General features: G+C 40.5%; 1 protein-coding gene across 1 annotated transcript in view; it reads right to left on the reverse strand.

Annotated features, from left to right (window-relative positions):
* Positions 1-27005, reverse strand: part of LOC146386091 (protein phosphatase 1 regulatory subunit 29-like) — a 307745-nt gene continuing 280740 nt past the window's right edge. The window contains exon 8 of the mRNA XM_084932118.1: positions 1-26803. Within this exon, the coding sequence (XP_084788244.1) occupies positions 25201-26803 (1603 nt within the window). The 3' untranslated portion in view covers positions 1-25200. The remainder of the gene's footprint in view (positions 26804-27005) is intronic.

A 27005-nucleotide genomic window follows, 5' to 3' on the forward strand; every position in this document is an offset into this window, starting at 1 on the left:
TCATGCAAATATAACACTTTATTTCATTTGTCATAACGGACATTTTTTCCACCTTTATACTCTGGATTCTCTGAATAATTACAAGTAGCCATTGCACAGTCCCCGACCGTTTACAGAAATATCCCGGTCCCACCCTGTCCACCCGAGCTCCATATAGAGCCTCACTCCCCCCAACACCACCAAAGAAACATATAGAGATAACAGGCTCAGTAGAAAAACAGTCATTTGTTCCTACAGTTTGTACAAAATTCACAGATCTTGTTTGTTTGCCATCTTTGTTTAGTTTACACATCGTCTCTCGAACAGGCAACCAAACTGCTGTAAAAATCACACTAGAAATAGATCAAAGTAGGCAAAATAAAGCAAACACAGCAAACAGGAACAAAAATGAACACGGGGCAGCTTGAAATAGCAACTGCTGCCGATGTGGGCCTGTGGATTCGAATATCAGCAGTATGTGAGCGGGCGCAGCGCGGCGAAGACAGATGATATTCACATTTCAGCTCATTGTGTGAATTTCATCTGTCGCCATGCATGTCAACCAGTGTCATGGTCCCCCCTCTGATCTGTCGCCTACACATATCAGTAAGCTAACAGCAACCGCCACGTGGATAAAAGGCGTCCTTAGTGTAGACTCTGACTCTGTTGTTTTGCCGATATATATCGGTGATAATGAGCTGACGGGGAATACTGGGTTTATGTGAAGAGCAGTAAGAGAAATGTACAGAAGAAATAAGATGATCAGAAGAGCATAATATATGTCCTCTTTATCTACACTAATTATATCAGACACAAAGAAACGACAACATACGGCCCGCCCGGATACTGAACAAGTGAACTTAACATGTTTTGCTCCTGGTTTTGTGTCTCCAGGACGAATGCTTGCCTAAAACTGGGCTTTCAACACTATTTAGACTTTCACCGTGCATATTGTCAGCCAGTTATCAAAGTAGCCAGTATATGAATAAATTTGAATAGACTTATTCAACTTGGATTTGTGACAGCTCATTATGAATGAGAGACACAGCAAATGTTAGGGGAAGGAACTTTCCTAAGTAATGGGGGAAAACAAACAGCCTATCTAGAGGTTAGAATTTGTACACCCTAACTTTTGGAAGTACTTCCTGAATTGCTAATATTTTAGAGGTCCAGACATGAAGTATAATCTCCACAGTCACTGCAGGACTGAATCCAGAATCTGGAACAAGCCCAGACAAGTGCTACTAAATGCTATAGGCTATATTATTTCTCCTGGGGGTCTTTGTTACAGAAACATGCCCGTCAAGTTTCTCGGTTCAGTTTCTCTACAAAGAAAAAAGTAAATTCAGATCAAAGAACACAAATCTGACAATGTGTGACTGATGTAAGATGGTGCTAAAAAATAATGATGTTACACAAAAAGCTCAGAATCAGACATCTTCACTTTGTAAACAAACCACTTATTGAATCATTCTCATCTGCTGACACAATAAATGTGCTTAAAGCATTTATTACGATCTGCGTTTATGAAAGATATGAAAGGAAAGAATCAAATAAGGCAACACTTTAACAAAATTGCTTCAGAACATTTTGATATGGTGAAGCGATTATTGGTGTCAATAATATAAACCAGACTGTGTTCCACTGCTGGTCATTTGAGGCAAGAATGTATCGCATTAAAACATTTTTTCCAGTTTTTCCAGTAAACTTGAAAGCTGGGCCTTAAGGGTGGAAAGGCTGAGCAGTAACACAAATCATTCATCATTAATCACTGTCCCCCGAGATAGTGACTGTATGCTGATTTTTTTTCTTTTTTAATTTATTAGTTAAATTTCTGTTTTTGACACTCTGTATATCCCACGGTGACTTATCTAATGGATAAAGCGAAGTGTTTTCCCACTTTTGCATGGGGGGCTGCGCTGCAGGATTTTAAGATTGTCTGAATTCTTAAGGGCATCCTCTGTGGAGCAGAGGCTTTTGTGTTTGTTCCTTTTTGGCATCTCTAAACTTAACTTGTCATTAAAGCTGCACCAAAGAAGAAACAGGACTTACTGGAAAGGACAATGTCAACATATTTGTATCTATATTGATTTGTAAAAATACACTCTTAAATAAATAAAAATATGTGTTTGGTACATATTACTTATTTATCTCTCCTTTGTTGTGTTACATTCAAGATACAAACTGCATGAACACTGCCCACTGAGACACTGAGCCTCATTCACAAACACCAGACGCACGCAATCTATACACAAGCTGTGGTTACAAAATCTGTGACTCAGCAATATTTTCCTACCTGAAATTGTTCATACTCTGTTTGTCTATACTCTATAAAAACAATAATAATAATATTGTTAAAAAATGATGTTAATTATTATATGCTTTTGGTCATTATTTACAGTTACAGCATACACCATAAATAAAAATTGGTTATAATTAGGATTAAGCAAACCCTGTAACTCCGAAATATGACATTAGATGTGACGAGCACAAAATGCTAACTTGAAAGTTTTTGTTTTAACCTATTCTAATTATTAAACTATTGTTTTATCATTTATTAAACAGGATTTCATCACTTACAGTCTAACTTTGTTGACTGTCCCAGTGATGCTGAAGAATCTGAAACGTTGATGTTGAAGTCAAAACTTTTCTGTTTCTGCTTAAGTGGCAGTGAGTGTCTTGATATTCAGCATAGTTTCTATCAGCGATGCTGAGTCTTGTTTTTTTCTTTTCTTTTTTTTGAACTATTATCATCACGCCCCAGGAAACACTTTGGAAAGGTGTGCCTTTTCTCGCTCTCTCCTCAGATACTCTTGTTTTACTTTCTTCAGTCTCACTTTCTCCCACTTTTCCCCCCTAGTGCAGGGGTGGGCAATTCCAGGCCTCGAGGGCCGGTGTCCTGCAGGTTTTAGATCTCACCTTGGGTCAACACACCTGAATCACATGATTAGTTTGTTACCAGGCCTCTGGAGAACTGCAGGAGCTAATTTAGCCATTTAAATCAGCTGTGTTGGTTCAAGGACACATCTAAAACCTGCAGGGATACCGGCCCTCGAGGCCTGGAGTTGCCCACCCCTGCCCTAGTGGCTCAAGCAACATCCTCATCACTTTCTCCACTTTTCCTCGAGGCAAACATGCAGCTTTATAAACTGAAATACAGCTAAGGATGTATGAAAACTGCAGGAACAGAAAACAAGGTGGCTGAATGATTCTGATTATGCAAATTTGCCGTTGTACACTTTGCACACATTTCGTGAATCCTGCTGTGTTTAAATATATTTTTTGATCAAGGGAAGAATAATTATGCACAAAGTGGTAAGTTAGTAAATTTTCACACATGATGGGTGAACAAACAGCTGGAAGCTATAAGCCTGATGTTGATGATAACCAACACCCTACAGGTTACAGGTATGCTCTACCTGTGCAATGTGTGTGTCCTGTTGTATGATAGTAATTAGCAATTAGACAATCTGTTTCCCATTACATGGCCACTGCACTGTGTTTTGTGATTCTCTCAGCAGGTGTGGTTGTGTGTCTGCATGCATTTGTTATTTCTCAGTGGAAAAGCTGATATGAGGTCACAATAAAGTCACAGCGAAGTGAGGAAATGCCACAGGCATAGACACAGACTCGTACGCTAAATGGCTCTCACATTAAGTTACATACGGTTATTATGATTAGAGCAATTAAACCAAACACACATGCATGCACTGCTAATAAGGTGCCTGTAATAACCTCCATCATCCACGCGCACACACACAAATTACCATCATCATTCAGGTGATGATTAAAAATGCTCTTACTCTGTTCTCTCTCTATGTTATGTTGGGAATCCTCTCTTTCTATAAGTGTAAACCATGAACCCCACTTTATCAACACGGTTTGCAAAAGAATCAAATAAAACAAAGAAAAAGTATATCAGCACTGAAGGATGAATCATGAAGGAATGTTGACATAGTAAAATTTAAAAAGATGAACAGAGGATTAATCCATACACATAACATGGTGTTTAAGTAGTCCTGAGTAAAACAGAACACAACTAACAATTATTTTTTTATCATTGTGTAGGTGTTGCTTTGTCACGGAGACCAGCCCACAAACCTTTTCAAAAAAAATATGAACCTTTAAAACTTCACAAATGACTGCCAAGTTCTCCTACATGATATTATTTAAACAGCACACTGCATCCTGCACCTTTCACATGTCATATCCCTGCACTGTCCACTTTCCACGCAGCATGTTATAGTGCTACAATGTTAATGGTTAGAGCGAGGATACAAGACGGGACTAGGGTTTCATTATCCATGCAAAATGATTTAAGGATTACTCATAACTTATTTAATTGTACCTTTCTGCTATACTGACCAGAGAGAAAAAGGGCCACTCATCTGAAGTAGATTTTATGCTCTAGGTGAAACTGTTGTTCATAATTATTATAAATATATTAAATGCTATAATAATATAATCGACACTGAGCTGTTCAGGGGAACTGGTTTGCACATATGTGTGACATACTATAGACTAGAAAAGGATATAAATAAATATGTTCAGTGGGCTTAAGGCTTCATGTTAGGTCAATAAGTATTGAGTTTCTTTATAATGAACAACACAGCCCATTGGGCTCAAGTGTTCTGTGATGCATGGATGCTTTTACATGGTTGAATTTTTGCTGTGACAGAGCTCAGGTACCAGCTATGACGCCCCCACTACATCTCTGATGTAACTGGTTGAAATGGTAAATAATGGTTCCATGCATGATTTTAAAAAACAGTTTAACATGCCCATGCTGAATACTAAAACAGTGCATTTATCCTCTTAAAAATGGCAGTCCTATATGCTGGCAGTGATATGCAGTTGAAGATCAAGGCACAAAGCCAAAAAGCACGGGGAAGTGAGAGGACAACTGGAGTGCGACACTGCTAGACTGGAAACACTGCTAGAAGATTTGGGGGGGAAGCCAATGTGTGTATTAGTCACTCAAAAGGCAAAATTAGCTTTGAATAGCTGGCAAAGGAGACAAAATTCTCCTGTAAGATGAAAGGCGGGCAATGTATTGACTGGTGAGTTTGGCAAATGATCATTGCAGAGAGCCTATTGTCGGCCACTAATTGAGATTTTGGGGCGGGGGAGCTGAGTAGCGTGAGAAAATAGTCTGGATTTGGAATCCACAAGCATGCCACCTGGGGCCATTGCCATGGCAACAGCTGGAGATATCAGCTAAAGGGACTGATTTGGCTAATAAGATTAAGGTCATGCAACAGCTCTTGAAACAAAATTATGTGATTGTATTATGAGAGGTATTTCTGTAGAGGGAACGACAACTGTGGAGACGGAGATCATTTAACGAGGTGGGCAGGTTGAGTAAAATAGTGCCTGGTTATAAAGATGTTCATAATGCAAGGTGGCAGTGGGAGCACCGAGCACAGAATTGAAATAGGACCTGTAATTTTTGCTTTCTCTGAGACTTAGCGGTTTCACATAAATAAAGAACGGGAGGTCATAATGTGAGGATACACTGGAGATGCATGGGGCTGTTTTATTTTTCTGTAGTGGAATATCCACGCTGTCCCGTCTCTGCTACATTCACAATTTTATACCTCGTCATAATTCCGTGGTTGTTACCGAGAGCTCGAGGATAGAAACCCACATGTTTCTGAACACATTTCAGACAGTCTATCATCCCCGAAGACACGCGTGGATTTCTGTTATGCTAACTGTCATGTCATTAAAATCTAATGTCACACGTTGTCAGTGGCAGTGGCAACAGGACCATATCACTTGTGGTGTGATCCCAGCGGAAAGCTGAGAGATCACATCCTAACAAGTGACAGCTGTAGCTGTGGCTAACACTGTTAATGATGACTAAGAGAGCTGGGCCCACGTACTTAGACTACTGGTCATGTAGCTATGTTTTATTAGTGCATGCTGCACTTCTCAATGTCTTCTTGTCCCCTGTCTGCCACTATGCCGTCATCATCATCATCATCATCATCATTATAGTCATCAGCACATCAGCATCAAAGGCAAAACACTGAGCAGTTAAAGCTGTCAAAATCTAATGAAGCGGTACAATGTTAATTAATTGAACAATTAACTCGTCCCATTGGACGATTCCTGTACTGTATTGCATGGACTTCCATGTTATAAACCAGTTATTTTATTTTTATTTGTGTGTGTGTGTGTGTGTGTGTGTGTGTGTGTGTGTGTGGGCTGAGTATGTACTGAAGGTATGCCTCTCCTATCTCTCCGGCCTCTGAGCAACCTCCATTGATGGATCAGCCCACAGTCCACAGCATGTTGCCCTGCTTTTTATCAGCCTTTACTCCCTTGCGCCCCTCTGCCTTGTTCTGTCCCATCTCCTCTCTCTCTCTATCTCTCTCTCTCTCTCTTCTCCACACTTTCTGTCTGTTCACTTAGTCTAATCTAAGTAAGTGGCTCTGAAAAGAAACCCTGCCAGAATGAACGGGGACAATCATTGATCAACTACCCACTCATAAAAAAGGAGAAACTTGGAATCCGCATGGCCACAAACGTCCACGCTGCATTCTGCTGGTTAAACAGATTATGGCGCTAATCTATTCACCAAAATGGTATTTATGCACAGGCAGGGAAGAGCACGCTGCACTATACATTCTGTATGCGCTCATAAATTAGTACATGGAAATGAGTCTGCTTATTAGGTCATAAAAACAAACTGCATGCACATACAGCTCCTGTCCTGCTTTTGTTTCCGGGCATGCACATCCAGTTTTACAAATGCTTTTTCATCCCTTCACAGATGACGGCCGTATTTTCACAAAGCTCCAGAAACGAGGTGTAATTTGTGCTGCAAAGCCAGAGAGGAGGGTGGCAAACGAGGGAGTTTGGGTGTAATGGGAGTTAGTGAGAGGATTGGGGAGAAGGAGGGAGTGAGAGAGACATGGAAAGAGGAAGAGTGATGGAAAAGGAAGGGATTTTAGAAAAAGAGGGGACGGTAAAAAAAAAGTGGAAAGGTTATTGCTCGTCCGAGCAGAGTTCAGAATCATTTCAGGAAAATCTCATTCCATCTATCTCCAAGTAGCACTCCTATCCTCTCTCTCTCTGCCTCTCTGCCTTCATCCACCATCCTTCTGCATGCTAAGTGTATTATTCTGCCCGAAGCCTGACAAGCTGCCTTTATCATATTTCATAATACACTACTTGCCTTTCCTTTTTGGAATTCTTAAATACGTGATTTCCTTCCTGTGTATATCACTGACAATATGTCCCGCCCCATATTGTGCAGGGGGAATACATTTTAAAGGACTTATTTAAGAAAGACTCATATTTTTCATTACAGTAAGAGAAACAAATCATTCATTACAGTACATGCAAATAAGTATGAGTCCCTACTCGTACATGACTGGGAACACAGGCTCCATTTTCTTTACCCAACAAGTAATATTTCCATTGTTCTACATGACACTTACTGACATTTGATAAATTATTAAAATATGGAATATATATACTCTAGAAATACCTCCTGGAGTAAATGATTATTTGTTTGCTCCAAATGTCATAGAATAAAAACAGATAACTATCATAAATTCCCAATGTCATGTTCTGTCAACAATTAATTCCATGACATTTTCTTTGTTGTTGTTGTTTTCTTTTTTTATTAGAAGATCCAAAAAATATTGTTCATTTTTGTCCTATGTCTTGAAAAATTAGTGTCACAGTAGTTGTTAGCTGAATAATCATACAGTCACATTAGCTTTTTAGCAAAAACTTTCCTTTTTGAAAAGCATATAGACCAACCTTAATACACAGCACCATGTTTGTCCAAACCAGACACACCATATCAGCACCAACACCTCATACCAACTGTCAGTACGGTGGCGAAGGGGTGATCATTTGGGTTATTGGCAGCCACGTGACCTGGGCACTAGGGCTGGGTATCGTCACTGATTTCTAGAATCGATTCAATTCCGATTCACAAGGTTCCGAATCGATTCGATCCACGATTCGATTCGATTCAATTCGATTTGAATCTGGGAAATTTTGACAGTCAGAAATATTATAATTCAGATCAGTACATTTACATATTTTTTGTATCTATAAAAAGGAAGCTGACACACGCAAGACTTTATCAAAGGTGTGAGCGTCACAGCAGATGCCTTTGTGTCAAAGTAGCTGAGGATAAAACACAGAAAAACATGAAGGTGATTTTCCTGGCCTGGGATTTTATAAAAATATTCTGCAGTACATCAAAAACGAAAGAAAACCATTAATCAACACATGAACATTACCTCTGAAGTTACAGCGGTTTTTATTAGAGACACGGCTAAGTGTTTTGCATTTTGCATAATTTTAAAAAGTTTAAATTTGTTCAGTATTGAACGGCAGAAATTAGGTTTTCTTTTCGGAAGTATATAGAACGAAAAAAAAAAACGTCGGCCGACAGCGCTGTAAACAACGGTAGACTTGTGTGTAACAAGCAAGCGAATAATGAAGAAAACAGCTTTTTAGACGGGAAACTGTTCTTGAAGTACAGAGAGAGAGAGAAAGAGAGAGAGAGCTGTGCATTCTGGTCGAAGCAAAACAGTAAAAGTCAGAGTGAATACATGATGATGTTTATGTGAAGCGTAGTTTGGATCTTCTTTTGCTGCTGGTTCGGTCAATATTGTTTGGAGAGACATCAAACTAACAGCTTTAGAATCGGCGCATAAAGGGCATGAACACAAAGCGCGGACCCGCCGACAGATCAGAATCAGCGAGCTGTCGGCTTTCAGCCCCGACCGTGAGAAAGGCGACATCTAACTGATTCTGGTCCGCAGGTCGCGCTGTGTGTTTAAGTCTTTGTGCAGAATCCGTGTTCCTGCTCTCATTTACTGTCTTAGCTGTTTGGTGGTTGTTGAAATTTTGTGAGATTTCACCAGAGATTCTGGCATTTTGGGCAAAATAAATTTATATTAAAAAATCGATTCAGGATTTTAATGAATCGATTTTACGTTATCCAAGCCAGAATCGATTTTAAAAAATCCTGAGGTGTTCAAACTGGATCTAAAGACATGCCTGTAAGCCTCAATAAACTGTAGCGGATGACTAGTTTAAGCTTTCCATCCAAATGTGGTTCTGCTTTTTTTTCTGTTTTTCCTTTTCATAGGACTCTATAACAACCAGAAGAGGTGGCTTGCCATGAAGTTACACTTGTAAAGAAAACTGCAATTTTATCACAGATCACATAGACATAGTGTATCAAAAGATTCTGATCAAATAACATGACATTACCTAATGCAGCGAGTTACATCTAAAACCACCAAGCAGTTAGTTGTAGCTCTTCTCTGAATTTTCTCTTAATAAAGTTCAATTTTCTGCCCCTTTTAGTGTTTTTTTCTCTTCTTTATCTCCATCTGTCAGAAAAGCCAAGCTCAACATTCTGTTTGCCAGATTTATCCAGAGCAAACTCCAGCTTTTATCACGTACGTGTAGATAGAGAACAGCAAACATTCATTGATTTATATGAAAATGTCACAGCTACTTGAACGTTTCTTTAGTTATGGATGGCATCCAATGGGGAAAGGCAGAGATGGTACCTCAGCCTCACAAGATACTGCCTCAACCTTTCAGCCATCCATCACCCTCCGCACTGCTTTTGCTCTTTTACTTTCATTCATACATCACAGATTTCTTCCCTTTTCTTCAAAACTAATGAGAACAGCATTGTCAGATGCAGATTTCAGCAGTCCCCTCTTTAACTACTTCCTGTCTGTTTCTGTGCTCATCTCTGAACCGATATCCCACAGGATGTGAGTTAAGTTTTTTCCCTCCACGGTACTCTCCAGTTGGTTTTCTTTCTGATTTTCTTCGCCCCTCCTTCTCCTCTTTTTTCTCCTCCCTTATCTTACAACAGCAATTTCCAAGCTTGGAGCCTTGACTCTAATGCTGCTCTTAGTATCTTCTTTTCCAATCAGCCGCTTCAACATGGTTCCCCTCTCTTATTCCTCTTAGCGTCTCTCTGACATCCAATTATTTGCTGCTACCTCACTGTTTCCACATTGCCATCTTTTTCCATGTCCATCTTCTCTCAACTTTTCTTGATCTACCTTGGTTCTTTGATATAAACTACTTATATATGAGTTTGCTACATTAAAGTCTTGTTTTTGATCTGCTGTAATCTGAATAAAGATTTGGGGACTCACTGCAGATCAGTTATCCTCCCAAATCCATGTCATTTTTTGCCTCAACAACATAAACACCTATGGGGAGAGGCTTTCTAAACATCTGTCCTATTATTCTCATTCGGACTTGCACTTCCCATTTCCATCCCTCTGTTCTACCTTTGAGAGAATTTACTCTGAACAGGTATATCCACTAACCTGTGTAGCCTGCCTTTTGCTTTAAGACAGCTGGGATAGGCTCCAGCACCCCTGTGACCCTGAAAAAGGATAAGCGGAAACAAATGGATGAATGGATGGACAGGTCTATCCATTTTGTTCTGTAGATGTGTTTGGACAACGCAAGTAGCAAGTTTCAAGAAAACCCTTCTACCTCACTTTTACTCCATTTTCCCCCTATCTAGCTTTCCTACCTTTCCCACATCAACTCAACCTTCCATCAGCTTAAGTTTTATTCTCTATAACCAACTCTATCCTTTCCATCTTTGTCCATTGTGAATTTAATCCAAATGTCCCGCAGTACCTCTGGTTTCTGCCCATTCGATGTATTCGTCTAATCCACAGACACCTCTCTTTAAGTGTTACACCACCAGCATCACTGCCTCTGAAACAGTAACAGGTGAAACTGAGAGACTGAGACAGACAGAAAGACAACAAGCCTAACAGTATTTAACAGCACCACTCAGGCAAACACTGGTACACAACGTCCTTTACACACTCTGCTCTCACTCCTCTATCCCTCTCTGTAAGCCAAGAACACAAGTCTTGGGAGCTTAACTTCCTCCCACTGTGCTTAAGCTAAAAGGTTTTATTGAGCTTTTATCCGGCCACAAAGCAACACTGAGCTGTGAAAGACAACCGTGTCTTTAATAAGCAACGTGAGGGTCGTGAACCGATGATTCATTTCCACAAGTCAGAAGTAGAGAGAGGCTAAGTTGTCAGGGTAAGGTGTGGTGAGATTCCTGCTGTAATCAAGCTCAGAAAGTGGCCATTTTGTCTTTCCTTCATGAAAATGCAACACACACTGATAGCTGGTTAAAAAGACAGCTGTACGGTGTTCTACTTTCAGCGTTTTACACAGGAGAGGTATGCTTTTAATTTAATCTGGCAGGTTTATACATTAGAGGGTTATAAAAAAAACTGAGACGGTTGCTTGTTTAATCAGGCTCCTTTTCACATAAGAGAGACAGATGTAAACCGTTGCCAACTTTAATGAACCAGCTTTGTAAATTAGAGCCAATAAAAAAAAAAACCCCTAGGTGCTGTTTTCCACAGTGCAGCTCAGGACACAAACATGAAGACTGTCCTGTCAAATCAAACTACTCCAAGCTGAATGTCAGAGGATTTCGGAGATTACGTCTCTGACGGCACCTGATGGGTTTGGTATTACAGCCTCGAGGCAGCAATTTTCTAGAAAAGTGATCCAAATTAGTCTTCAGATGTGAAGGTAATAATGTGCCATGTCAATGAAATGAAAAAGATGGGATTGCCTGGAGCACTGTTTGATGCTTGCCTATTTGAGATTCTGATGCAACATTTTCACAAGTGTCCAGACTGATCCACACACAGGCAGGGTATAGTCTTACCTCATATGTAATAATAGTTAATGTGATGCTCTACAAATCTTGACCAGGGGGTGACGCATCACACTCCTGCTGCTTATGGATTTGTTTGTTTGTTTTTGGTCCCCCTCTATTGCTCTCTTTTTCTCTAATTCGATCCTTCCTCCCATGCACTCAGTTGATAAATGCTGGTGTGAAAAGGTCATTAAATTTTTAGTAGTGATGTGCCTGTAGGTGTACACACACTGGATGTGTATTTGGATGTGTACAAGTGTTTCTGCTTGCATACCTCAGCAGTATCAGCTGCCCTGTACCATCCCCACCACGGCGGCAAAAGGCAATTAATGAGAGCCAGTGTTCTTATCTGCTACCTAGCAACCTTGACTGTTCCGCCCATCGCCCCCGGCAACCGCCGCCGCTGCCTGTAATTGATTACTGGGCTCGACATCACAATGGCCCACTGACCTGCAGCACTGTGAGCGATGCAGACATAAAACATGTCCTGCATAACAGACAAATAGGATGTTATGATTTCAGTTGGAATTTCAGACCCAGTAAAGTTTGGTAGCAAAGAAAACGTTTGTAGGGTTCAATCCCAATAACTTTAATTCACAGCCTCTTTTAAGAACTACGATCAAAAAGTACGCAAAAAAGTTATGCTTCAGGACATGAGGAATTGAGAATTTACCTTGTAAAAAAAATACATTGCAACACACAGAAAAGCCATATAATTGATGGCTGCCATGTAAAAATCATAAATTAACTGAATTGAGCTTGAGACAACACGTCTCAGGTTTGGCAAGTCTTAGCTCATCAGAATTGATCTGTACACTGTACATACCCAAAAAACTCTGCTAATGTACATCTTTTCTTAAGGTCATCAATAATGTGAAAAAAAATCCAAAAGAAGAGAGAATAACACATTCATGAATAAAGAGAGCTCCCCCTTTTTTCACCTTGAAAGTCTGGCTGCCAGCAACGTTACCGCTGTTTCCACATTTATATATATTGTGAGTGCCAGACAAGTGCAGACAATTTCTGTGAGGGGTATAAAATATATCCTTTCAAATGCAGAAAATTGCTTACTGAAGAGACCAAATGGTATCTTCTACCATTTGGTAGTGGATACCGCTGATTCAAGATTGTCTGAGGCAAATCAGTATAGTTGACCCCTACATGCACAAAATCCAGTATAAGCAGGATAGTCGTGGCTTTCCTCTGCTGAACAGCAGCACGCTTTCTAAGAGCTGCCTTCCACTGCTCTGTGTATTCGAACGCCCGTTATTAAATTTACAGCATTTGTTTGCCCCAGGGAGTAACCAAAAGCTTGAATGCATTTCCCTCAGATCATGTTCTGGAGTTAGTAATTGCCAAAGCAATTCATATTTAAGTGATGTAAAAGGAACAAAGAAGGGGGGGGGGGTGAATCTGTGTTTTCATTCGCCCCCACTATTCTTAATATTTCATTCTGCTGGGACTGAATTTCGACTATAATGTCAAACAATTACATAACTCCATGTTTTATTAGCGTCTCAAGCGGGGGATACCTCCGCTACATGGATATCTCTCTGGCTAAAAGGCAGCTGGCAGTGAAGTGTTACTTTTCATGTTGCTGTTATTTTTGCAGAACACATCGATGTTAAAAGAAAAATAACACCTAGGGTCAGATATGGATGTGAATTCAGAATGTTATAACTTGCACTGTGGTTTGCAAATTTTAGTAGGTGTCTATGATCTGGACTTTTTTTGCCTTTGAAAATCTGGATATATATTTGTGTTCTTTGCCACTAATAATTTTCATCAACGACCTTTCTTTTACTGACAACAAGATGATTGATAGCTGAAAAAAAAAACTGTGATGTGCTGAAATGTAATGACACTTTCGTCAACAAATAAAAAAAGAGATGGCAATATTTTGCAGGAAGGATCCAATCAGAATTACTTAAGTTGTGGAAGTATAAGGATAAACAGGAATTATACAACTTGTTCTTTTTTGTGGGGGATGACAACAAGAAAAAATGTCAACGGTTGGGAGGAAGAGAAGAGTCGCCATAGGCACACATTTAACATTTTATGTGACAGAATAGAAGCTTTGTAGACCATGTGGAACAACTCTCAGCCTCTCAGTGAAAACAAGATAAACTTTTCCTTTTTTTTTTAGTTTGAATTAATTTTAGATTTAATCTAATATAATCTATGATATTTATTAGTCAACTAAAACTAAAAGAATTGTGAAACTAAATGGTCTTTCAATCAAGAGACTATGACTAAACTAAATCAAAATGAATGTAGTCTATTAGATGAGAAGAAAGGTGTCACACTAATTGTCTAATACAGCGCCCATAATCCATCTCCTTTAGCATGCATACATTTGCTGCTCACATGAACCCACCCCAGCTCCTCCCATCAATATCTGACTTTATCAGCATCATTTCTTTTGTCAGTCATGCCTGCTCTGTTCTCTGTTGAAGTCTTGCTGCTGTTCTCTTGCCTTCAGCTTTCCATGCCTGCCCCCTTCCACATATGAGCACAAAGGGGTTCACAGAACTGAGCCATGTGATCAAATATGAATTACTGCAGATGGATAGATCAATCTTCGTTGACTGCAGTGGTCCTGACAGAACTGCAGTTTAGATTACACATAGTTTAGAAGTGTTTCGATGCAGCACCACAAGCAAAGGGAACTCTCTCCTTTGTAAGAACAGGAGGACCAGAATCTCAAAATACGGGTGAATCAAAAAGAATTATTCGATTTCAAAGGCAACAGGTAAGAATGAAAACATCAGTTTCACATGATTGCTGCTAGGTAACGTAATGGCAGCTGTGGGTACAGGGACTCCAGACATGCTTGCTAAAGCATCCGCTTGTTAAATGATGATGTAACAACACTACTTCTGGGTCCAAGCTCCTGCTGCGTTCATTAAGGCTTTTGTCTTTTTAATGCGTTGCAGTGTTTTACACAAACAAGCCCCTAAAAATAATTAGTGGTCATTGTCAGGCTCTCTGGCTTTTTATTAGCAGTATTCAAGTGCAACGTGTCATTAAGCTCAGTTTTTCTAAATTCACAATGTAACAACAGCCCGTGGGCTCTCAATTTTCCACCAAATATTGGAATGTTTCAGGAAAGAATCGCACTCAGGCTGACTAAGAATAGGTTCATGAAACTTAGGATTAAGAACTGTTGATAGTGAGTCATCAAAACTAGAGATGGACCAATCCAATATTACATGTCGGTATCGGTCCGATACTGACGTAAATTACTGGATCGGATATCGGAGAGAAATAAAAAATGTAATCGATCCATTAAATATCGGAAAAGCACCTCACAAAACTTGCGACACGGCGTAACTCGGCTCATAACCGTAGTATGTCGGAGCAGTATGCGTCATGTGATAGAGCGACTGTGTGTATTTGTAGCCTCGCTACCAAACCGGCATTTCATCTCCGATGAAGTTATCCCAGAGAGAAGTAAAGCAAGTGTGTAAGTTAATCTCTGAATGTTTGTAAAGGATTCCCACGTTAAGCTTAACAACCGATATATGGAGCGACTGCCTCTCTCTCTCCCCCTCCCTCTCCTGTTGCTACTTCAATCATGAAACTGATCAATGATCAGCTGATCGGCTTTTCTGTCGCGACAGCTTGATAATCTGTTGTTAGAATTTATTTAATATTACTTTCTACACCAGGATCTTTTTCTATGTAGCTGACAGCTGGTAACTGTGCAGGGGCGGAACTAGCAAAGTTTAGCCAGGGGGGCCGATAGGGCATGAACAGGGAAAGACATACTTTTCTTTCTTATTCTCATTTAAAATGTCTAGCTTTTAATAAATAATTATCCGAATCTTACACCCAAAGTTTTAATCTGATGTAAAATGTATAGAAGTCCATTACTGTATATAGTAACTGTTAAGTCTAATATACCCTAGTAAGCTATACTACTTTTTCCATTGGGAAGGTACCATCTGTGCAGTCTGCAATTCTGTTGAAGAAAGATGTTGAATCTATTTAATTATTCTTGAAAAATAATTTATTTCTGTGCATTTTTTTTTCACACTGCATCAAATTAAAGTTGATTATGTCGATTAAGCATCATAAGGTGGAGGGTGGGGGGTGGTTCCTTATTGTTTTTTTGCTGGGAGTTTGCAACCCTATTAGTTAGGTTGCTTAATATTTCTGCTAAGTACTCTGTAAAATACCAGAATAGGGAGGATCGAGTAGGTTTAAGTTTATTAGATTGATCAGTGTTGCTGAACTATGAAATATTTTGGGTGCAGTGTATTTTTTACACACAGGTATAACAGAATAGCTTTAGTGTTGTTTATTTAAACTTGAGTATGAACTTATACAAAATGCAGCCAGATATTAAAAAAAAGTTTTATTGATTAAAAAACACACTATATCGGATTCATATCGGTATCGGCAGATATCCAAATTTATGATATCGGTATTGGACATAAAAAAGTGGTATCGTGCCATCTCTAATCAAAACCAAACAAAGCATATTAATGACTAACCTCATGTTGTGGATGGGTCATCATCTTTTCTGTGCCGTATGATATCATTTGTCTCTGCCCATCAGGGACCTTTACTTTTGTTGAGGGGAAAAAAGTTAACATTCATCCTCTATCTTTGCACTGCTCCTGTGTGGATATTATCCTAACCATAGCTCTGTAGCTAGCCATCAATAACTCTGCAAACATTACCGCTGCTGTTTCAGCGGTTTTCTGTCTTCATTTATGTCCAAAGTGACAGCAGAACTGTATGTTTTAGGTTTTAAGAAATCCCTCTGTTAGGACATGGTCATTGTCATTAGATGGAAATTAGCCAGCTAACTTCCTGCTAACTTCTAAAAATCCTCTTTTTCATGGATTCTAGGATGTTTAGCTTTATCATGAGACCTGGGTGAGCAGCCACACTCATCATTTTACTGAAGATGACAAAATCTGGGCAGTTTTAAAGTCTCAGTGATGCTAAAGTGCTTGTTTGAACCCAGAAATACCCAACAACTTTATATTTAGCTTCTTTGTTCGCTGTATTAAAAATACATCTTTTTGATATCAAATGATTCTTTTTGATACATACTGTATTTGAAAGATATTTCAGTTATGTTATACTCAGTGCTGTGGGCTGCTGTGCAGTATTGATGCAAGCACTTTCTATCCAATTTCCCATTTTTTGTGTAATATTTGATCGTCTAAGAAGTTCCTTTTGCTTCAAACAAGGAAAAACACAGTTAGATTTTGATCTTTTTGTGGAATTTGCTGATTAAGAAAATGTATAACATTTTCAAGCCTTATTCTCTATATGTAGACATGAGCTGCAGAGCACAGCCTCAACCTAACCAATGTGCAGGTGCATCACAGATGTTTTCAGCTTCAGTGACTTACACAAGGATATTTGTGACAGTCACTCCAAACCTGGACAGTTAAACTGCAGACTCTGTGTGTAATCCTGCCTCTTGTTTGCAGCGCTGTGTGTCAAGGTCATTCACACAAAGGGATTTACCAGTGGGAGATTAATAGCACAGATGCTGAGGTGCCACAGTTTACTTTGTGGACTTGTGTTGGAGACTTGAGATGTTAGATGGACTTCCCTTCGCAGTCCTTTTTGTCGCATTTGTTTCTTGTTCATCGCTGTTTGTTTGCCCATCCTTTTCTCATTGCTCACTCGAACTCAAATCAGGAAACAGCTGCGATGCAGTTACAATACACTAGAGTTTAAACGCTAAAATTCAGAGCCTTGCCTTTACTTAACCTGGCTCTGTGTGCTGTCTGGCTACATTTATTTCCCCCCTTACCCCCTGCTGCAGAGCAGTAGTGGGGGAAACTAGCACACCAGCCTTGATGTGAGAGGAAGGAAGAGAGGACGTGACATATGGCGGCGGCTATTCACCTGGCTATGAGGTGCATGAACATGTATGTAATTATAGTAATTATAATACAACAGAGCAGTCATTGTATATGTGAGACATGCGTCTGGCTGACTGTGTGCATTGTAATTGCATACATGTGAATGAAAATCACATGACATGGCTGCACAAAATTACAATCTATGCTTGTGTGTATGCCCGTGTGCATGTTCATACGTGTGTCTGTGTGTGTGCATGAGTGGCAGCACGCGGGTGAATGAGTGCAGCCGTATTGGAGAGCCCTGCAGAATGAAAGGCAGATTAATTAAAAATGCTTCAGATACCCAGCCTCAGCTGTTACTCCCTCAACAGAACGGACCTTCATAACAAATCCCTCAAACACGCACTAAGTCATACACAGACACACACACAGAGCGATATAAATGCTACCCAGTCCACTGATAAGAACACACAGCTCATGCAGAGCTGTACTGTCAGACACAACAGGTTGTTTGATTGAGACAAAAAATACATACATACACATGCACACTGTCGCCATGACACAAAACACACACGTGCAGTACAGTGCTGTGCAGACGCTTTAGACACTTGCGTTAATTAGAACTGGTAATACATCTGATTGGTTCCCTTTGCAAGCGTGACAACATCCCAAACCTACTGCTGAGAAATTCGAAAAACAAAACTATCTTTACTGGCAAAAAAGAACAAGGAGTCCTGCAACAGATGGTGCTGTATGGTCCCCAGGAAACATCATCAAGTCACACAAAAAGACAGAAGACAGTGAGACAGCATAAATCCACAGAAGAACTGTGGCAAGTTCTCAAAGATGCTTTGGGGGACCTACCAGCCGAGTACACTGAAGAAGTGTAACAAACATCTGTGCCAGTTTAAAGAACAAAGGTGATCACACTAAATATTGACTTGAACCCCCTGCCTTGTACAACACTTTGGATTATATTACATTTTTTTAAGCATCTCTAATTTATCTTTAGTGCCTACAAATTTTGTGGCAATGTTCATTCCAGTAGCAGAGCAGTGCTGTCTTCCTGAAGTTGACTGCCTCGATTTAAAAACTGAGAAACAAGGTCCTTGAAAAGCCCAGCGGTGATGAAAGCTTCAGCGTGACAGGCATATTATCAGCTCTTCTACACGGCTCTGTGTGTGTGTGTGTGTGTGTGTGTGTGTGAGAGTGAGAGAGAGAGAGAGAGAGACTTTGATTGTCCAAAGGTGAATCAAACCCTACTTTTTCACACGTACAATAACTGTGGTTATATTTTGTGCTCTCATTTGATCTGTGTCTGCAGAGCAGGAGGGCTTCTGCAGGTGTGAGAAAATCTGTGATTAAACATACGTCACTGCTACAACTATTCATTCTAAAGTGGGACAGATCAGAAGGACCCATGAGAACTCAACATAACTTTCACAGTAAGTGATTTCATTCTACAGGAAGTACAGATTGGAACAGAGTATGAGAATTACAACAGCGAAAACAGGAACAGTGCAGAAAAGAAACACCAATTATACAGGGAGGTAAATACAGAAACAAAAACAGACACTCGGGCTCTTAGGCCTGTAAAGACACTGAGTTCATTTCTACAGATGTTTGGTTCCACTCCATCTGCATATAAAACTCGCCGTTTTGGCACTTTTAAGACCATATGTGTCTGTAAACGTGGAAAGAAATATATTCAGTCCATGTTTTGTGTAGGCAAGTGTGAATATGGTCTGTGTGTGTGTGTGTGCCAAGGTGTTTTTGTGTACATATGTGTGTAGGTATATATGCTCATGTGTGGGAAGGTGTATGTAGTGTGTGTTCTTACATTTTATGTCCATAAAGTGTTACTCTAAACTATTCAAACACGTACAGTATATTCATTGATTCTCTACATTAGCGTTTGTGTGTTTTGTGGAGTTGTGTAAGAGTGTGTGTTTGTCACAGTTGGCCACCGGTAAAAAAACTCTTCTGTTTTTGTTGCGTGTTGGTTTCACGAGGCAACTCCCTCCGTCAGTCTCTCTTGTTCGGTTGACAGTGAGCCGAAAGGTCAGCGGATCTACCGTCAACCCACAAATAAATCAACAAGCTGACGACTCAACTTCAACAGCAGACAGACATTTTTAAAATCACAGTCCTGCTTCCTCTGTGGAGCCAGTCAAATAGCCAAAGACAAAAGTCAATTCGGGGTTCTTCGGGGTTTGGACTTGTTATCAAGCCTCTAGTTTGATACAGACAAGTCACAGAGCTTCTTTCTCAGTGCCAATAAGCAATATAGTTTCACAGTGCTTAAAATTTAAAGTGTTGAAAGTAGTTAATTAGTCTGACACCTCTGAAAGGGGTGTGAAATGGTGTTTTTCAAATGGGGGGAGCAGAAGTGACTGTTATTTGGCAGAGATCAGAAATGATAGTTAATGTAAATATGACCATCCAGGGTAGAAAACTAGCCTGGCATCACCAGACAAACTTAGGAATGTCAAATAGTCTGAAACTTCTTGGTTCACTTTTGATTTCCAGCAGGAGCAGGATAAAATGTTTCTGGATGCAATCAGATAGACTGGAAACCACAGTGAGTTCCTCATTAGCTCTCAGGTAACTGCTAGCTTGGCTGATAACCTAGCAAAACCAATGGTGAACTGCACCAAACACTTTAACTGAAAGTCTGTGCTTCTTGAAAGTTGGAGTTTCTCCAAGTCTAAGAAAATTGCCTTCAGAAACTTCTTATCTTAATCGTATGCGAATCTTAAGCTTCCGCAACAGATCACTTGATTTACCAGATTGTGGTTTGTTCACTTCAGCTTCTAAATAGTCTGTGGTGAGACTGGAGGACCTTTGGCTCTGCCTATCAATTAGTATTCATCACAGTCCATGAAAACTCAAACTCCAAGTGCAACAGCTCTGTCTGTACTTGGTTTAACCCAAACGTAACACGTAGTGTGGATAAAATGAGAATAGCACTGACCTGCTGATAACTGCTTTTCCATTATTACAGGTCCTGTAATACAGGTCCTTAGATCAGTATGTTGAAAACTCTGAAGTAAAATAAACAAATACAGAAATTAAAGCATAGCTGAAAAAAATATCTCTAAGAGCAGCAGGGAGGGAGGGAGAGCTCAGAATGAACAGTAAATTAAACCTGGCCCGGGAAAGCAAGACTGTCCCATCGTGTCACGCTTTAACACAAAAAATGCACGTCTTCAAATTGCACCAAACTGTGGCTTCTGAAATGTAATCTGATCTAAAAATGTATCATATTTTACATGTTTACAACAGAAATTGATTACTTTGTTTAGCAGAATGCAGATAAATGTGCCAAGATAGGTTTAGAGATTAAATTGTAAGGACGTTACACTTCCTGTAGCACATACTTCTCTCCCAAGACTCCCATTTTCTACAGTGATATTAAACTCGAGGAGAACGGGCAAAAAGTTATATTTGCAGCATAGGCTTCTGTGGTCCATTACCTTGTTAATGGTAAAGGAAAAATAGGCAAAAAGGGATAGAGGGAGGAATTCTTCTGAGTTTACTTCAGCCAGGCGCTGTCTGTATAGTGTTTTAATGTTTACAGCATTAATACAAAGCCAGTGTTTCCACTGCAGACTCCATCCTATGGATTCATAAGTTTAATTAAAAAGGAGCAAAGAGACCTCGCTGCCATTCCCTGGGAACCATTGCAACCCATTGGTTTCTGTGCCTGAGGTTCACATTTAGAACAACTACAACTCCAGAGGGAGGAAATGAGCAGGGTTGTTCTGTGATTTTCCATGACTATTGATTTGTGTTTTTCAATAAGCCTGAACTTCAGAAACTTACGAAACTGAAATAAGAAGCCAAACTTGCGTAGCAATGACTCCCCAAGGCAGCCAGTGATATTGTCTAGAAACCACCGTGAATTTGTTTGAGGCATATAGAAACTATCCTTCTAGTTTATAAGTTAATAAAAAGCTTTTAGGCCAGACCCATTCCTCCCAAAGTACCAGGACTAGAATCGTGATGTTAATGCCAGTTTTGTGGCACTAAAAAAAAGAAGCCTAGTGAATTATTCTTGTTCAGAGCATACACAATGCCAGATTACCAGTTTAATTGTACTCTTGAATTCCTCTCCTCTGGGTAAAGGTAGTTTGACTTGTGAGACTGCCACAAGCTGTGCTTTCTCAATTGTTCCCTGTTACCTTTAACTTCTGAAGGCCTACGATTTCATACATGACCATGGTTAATTACACAGACTGGAAAGAAGATGCACTCTATCAAATCCCAGGTTATAGAATCTGTACATTTGTCAGTATCAACCAGTGGAAGTAAAGAGGAGCAAAGCTTGGTCACCATGTATGAACTCCTCTCCGGGGCAGAGGAAAAAGTCTGCTTGGAGAACAGCTTGGTTAAAGAGTAATTTTATAGATTTAAATAAACACTGGACTGGTGGACAAAAGTGAGTAATAGTCTTGGTAATGGTGTGACGTATGGCAAATTGGAAACTATGAATAATTTCATGAATAACTAAGCTAATGTTATTCCTTACATCTAAAGAAATGCCTTCGGGGTACGTGAGGGTAACCTCAGCTCGATTCCCCTTCTTCTTCCAAGTGAAGCCATTATTTTTTTAAAAAGCTTCTACCCCTGCATAGCCTGTGGTACTAATTTAAAACTAATTGATTGGTGATTCCTTTTGTACGTTACAAATAGGGGAGCTGCCAATAAAACTTGAACAAAAGGCAAAAATAGAACACTAGGCACTTTATAAAAAATGGACACGGTCCAACTGACTGCCCAAGGGAATTCACACTGTGGATTTTTTATGCGCTACCACTCGCCCAAATTAGGTTCTATTGATCTAATGATAAAGTAATGACATTCTGCTGACATCCCATTGCAAACACCAGTGGGTCTATTGCACTGACTGCCACAGATGACATAGAAATGCCAGTTATTACTCAAAATAATAGAATATCAAAAGCAAAAACATTCTCTGACTTGTCTTTGTTTTGGTTTTTTTGGTCCAGGTTTTGAGAGATTGTGCCATCACACTGCTGCAGTGGAAGTGAAGGTGATTTTCATTCAGACAAATTAAATATATTACAATCAGACATTTGTTTTAGTGACAAATGGTGGCAAATCATAACATATTTGGATGGGACAATTTATGCAGAACAAAGTGCAGTGTTAAAAAAAAATCTAATAAAATGACATGTCCCAACTGCTTTTAAACATGATCATTTCTATTTCTCACAGCAGATTTGGGTCATTTGCGCTGACCTTTGTGACTCTGCCTATTCTTTAGACATACATTTTATAGGTCAAAGAGTAAATAAATGCCCCATCAAACTCACACTTTCAATGGCGGCTTGATTCAAGGCCTATCAAAACAATAACATCAGAGTAAATCCTGTGGAAAATCAAATAAGAATGCATTACTTGCATGCCTTGCAAACAGGCCAATCCAGACCAATCATACTCAAAGCAGAAAGAACATAGCCCAGAAGGTTATAGCCTAATTTCACCTGCACAAGTGAAGGTGAATGACTTTTTGTTCTTCAGGCCAGTGTCTGACTATCATTCCTGCCTGCAAAAAATGGAGGGAAATGCAAAATGATGAGACATTACATAAAAATGGATAGACAGACAGCAAAACAAGGCTATCTGTTATTAATTTCAGTCAAGCTCTGAATCCTGCAGAGTTAATAATATCAGCAGAGCCTTCTGACCTCAGATGATGGTACAACATCAGCCTTCACAAATTAGTCATTAATTTATCCCATTAAGTTGGACAGAGTTGGCAGAAAAACAGAGGGAAATGAGTTATATTTGCATTTTAAGAATTTATAGCTTCTAATAGAAATTTGGGCAGAAAATTAAATAAAAATGCTGTTTCAAAGTAAAGTTTCAAAGTAATATTTTGAAAGCTTTGATAGGGGTAAAATTACTTTAGAACTACTCGGGGTTTTTTTTTCACATTTATAGGACTGAGATAAGTATTTGTTTCTTTGTGTTTCATCAGAATGCTCAGTGTAAGGGAAACAAGCTTTTGCATCATTAAGGTCTCTTGTTTAGTCCACAACAGTCCCAAGCCTTGCTCCTCTAACCCATTTTCATTGTAATAACCATAGTTTTAAACCCTAATCCTAAATAAACCAAGGCTGTAACTTTCCTTTGTTTTCTTTATACTTTGCTGACCACAATGGAAAAGATTATAATGGAAACCTGTAAAGTCATACCTCCCAAGGGCACTTTGGTCCAGGTCTGGCGAGCTACCAGCTTCCACCCAGAGCACAAGGTGGTCATATATAGTGTAGCGTCAGAGTGCATCCCTGGGGTCTTCACCCTGCGTATTATTCATTTCATCTTAACGTGTAGTAGTGAAAGCATTTCACTTTTTTGTTTTTAGGGTTCTGTGCATCCTTGCATTCAGTTGATTCAAAGGCAACTGACAATACACTGAAGTCTGTCTGCATAACAGGGAAATTGTTAAAAATGAGATGCTGCTACAGTAAACCCTTACTTATTCTTAGTCTGCCTCTATTCCTAAACATGATTACCATTTTCTTTAATATAGGAGCTAATGCCTGTCCTGTAAACCTGCATAACTCAACCTAAAGTAATTTCTGCAAGACTTGGACTATTGAAATGTAAATTTTTCATCTCATAACTTCCCTTATGAAAAGAAATATGCTACAACTGTAAATAAGAAATGGGCTATGGGACAAAAATGCCTGTGGGTCTTCATGCTATCTCAACAGACAATACACAGTTATGTACCCACTCACATTCACTCATAACTTCCTGACTTTGTTGTTATCCATATATTAGCTGTACAGGTTTTGCTACCTTGGGTGAGCCTGAGAATAATAAACGACTCACCGACAACCAGAACTTTACTCTTTCACACACAAGTAATCACTCAAGCATGCAGAAACTGTACGTGCATGTCCGTACACTACTGAACATCTGTTTGTAGGTGCATCAAATCAATGAGTGTGCGCAACACAAAGCGTTCCTGAACTATTCTCACACTGGCTAATCGCCAGGAAGAACAATTAACCTGATAAGTATCATTTAATGTCTTCCCTAAAGAGGGAGATTCAGGCTTTTCTAAAACAAAACACACCTAATTCTTCACCCTGCTTCCTCATTACCATCCTAAATGATGCTTCTATAGGACAGCAGGTACTGCCGTGCCATGGAATGATTGTTTTGTGAATAACGGCTTGATGGGATTAGAGAAAAAACGGATGGCGCTTAAGTCATGGTGGGTGCTGTTTCTGGGGAGATAGCTGAGCTCCAGTTTGCCAGCAGTGAGGTAGAAGACGTTTGCTTGTCATCACCTCGCCTTTGATCATTAGTGATTAGTCAACAGGTCTGTGAAGCCTGAAAGGACCAAAGTGCCCAGGGTGAGGCAGGATTCTCGTTAAAAATCATTCGTGTTGAGGTGAAGACAGAGGAGAACCTTTGAAATAGCCTCTGAAAATGTCAATGAATTTTCACAAAATCAATTTTTAAAAATCACCAGGAGAATACCTCTTTAATTCTTGAACAGGCGCCTGAATGTCGCTAGACACCTCTGAGGAAACATTATCTGTCTTGCTACATTAATATGTTCCTCTTCAGTAGTCTGCTGTTGGCATTCATTCCACAATCTCCCTTAGGACATAAGCTTTGCTCCTCAGCTCACAGCTTCTGCTGGGCGGAAACACCTTTCCAGTAGTCCAAAATATCATGAAGGTCCTCGTCCTTGGCAAACTGCACCTTCTTGCGCAGAGCATGCCCTGCTGCTATATAGGATGCTTCCTCTCTAGGGCTTTTCTTGTAAGGTCGGAATCGCTCCCAGATTCGCAGTGTGCTCTCAGATGAGTACTCTGGACTGGAAGAGTAGCCAGAGTTGTAGTTGTGGTGACGAGAAGGTGAGAGCTGGGAGTAGGTGGATGTGGCATCCCTCTTGGTGCGCCCAAGTGGCTTGAGAAATGAAGCCTTTTGGGATGGTGAAGGCGATTCGTTGCCACCCTCATAGTAGAGTGCAGGAAAGGAGTGGCGGTGCTCAGAGCTATGATAGTCTGGCTGAACTTCCAAATGCTGCTGTTGCTGCTGTCCAGAGCTTACAGCGCCACCTCCATTCCCACTATTACATCCCATTCCTCCCCCATTTAAGCTCAGGCCTCCGCCATTAATATTTCCCATTCCATTTCCGTTACAGCCTCCTATTCCACCACCTCCTCCACTTCCTCCCGCTCCAACACAACCCACGGGGCTACCCTTTTCTCCTGGGTACTTGGGAGGATCACTGCGCTGCTCAGGGATGTCCACACTATACACTCTTGTGTTCTTGGCAGAGCCTGCAGAAGGGGGACCACAGCGGTTCTTAACCACAGCAGTGTCTGCGCTCAGTTGCCTCTGAAGGGGCCGCACTGCATTGGCTGGGGGTGGATCACGGTAAGGAGGGGAGAGAAATCCACCCCCGCTGATACCAGGCCGCTCAGATAAGGGCATGACCAGGGGCACTGGGGCCATTGAAGGCGGGTGAGGCTGCTGATGGAGCTGTGGATGAGGCTGAGAATGGGGCTGAGAATGGGACTGAGGATGTGGTTGAGGAATTGGCTGAGGATGAGGTTGTGGATGAGGTTGAAGGTGAGGCTTAGGGTGCACCTTTGGAGAGGAAGCCATGATCTGATCTCCAGGGTGACCTGGAGAGAGGGGGAGAAGGTTGCGCGGGAGCGATGCTATGCAAGGAGGCTGGGAGGACACAGAACTGGTATTGTCAGCTGTGGTCACAGCATTAGCTGAGGCATCCAGCTTCAGGGCATCAATGCAGTTGTTGATAATCTGGTTCACCTTATCGACCTCCTTGGCAATGGTGGAGATCTCTGATGCTGAGCCACGACCGTCATCATCTGAATCCTCCCCAGCCTCCGTCCCATTCTCAGCCCCACCTCGCATATCCACAACTACTTCCCCTCCTGGCCCTGCTCCTCCAGCTGCCATCACTGCCTCCCTGCCTTCCCCTGCCATTCCCGTTGTCCTTATATCCATGTAGTTACCCTTGCCACCCATAGCCTCAGAGAAGGCAGTGGCCATTTTTTCCACCTGTGGCAAGGTGGAGAGGCGGGAAGAACTGGTGTTGGCTGAACCGTGAAGCATGCCTGTGCTAGAGGAGGCAGATTGGGGCAGCTTGGCTCCTGCACCGCCTGAATGGTGATGCTGGTGGTGAGCCTGCTCCTGAAGACGCTGCATGGCATTTGGGTCATTGACTACAGCTGCAGCTGCTTCTGGGCCATACCTAAAAAAAAGGGTCAGATTTACTTTTAAACAAACAATACTCTGTTTCCATATTGCATACCTTTTCTAAAAACTGGTTTCCCTTCAGTGATGGCCTAAGATGACAAAATCCTCGCTTTTTTAATTAAAGCTTAAAGAATTATAAAAATGACCTAAAGACTCAATAAAGAGTATGACTGATTTTTTTAAGCCATTGCTTGCAG

Source organism: Perissodus microlepis, chromosome 6 (assembly GCF_051167445.1).
Source record: "Perissodus microlepis isolate ML-2025 ecotype Zambia chromosome 6, ASM5116744v1, whole genome shotgun sequence".
Classification (NCBI taxonomy): Eukaryota; Metazoa; Chordata; class Actinopteri; order Cichliformes; family Cichlidae; genus Perissodus; species Perissodus microlepis.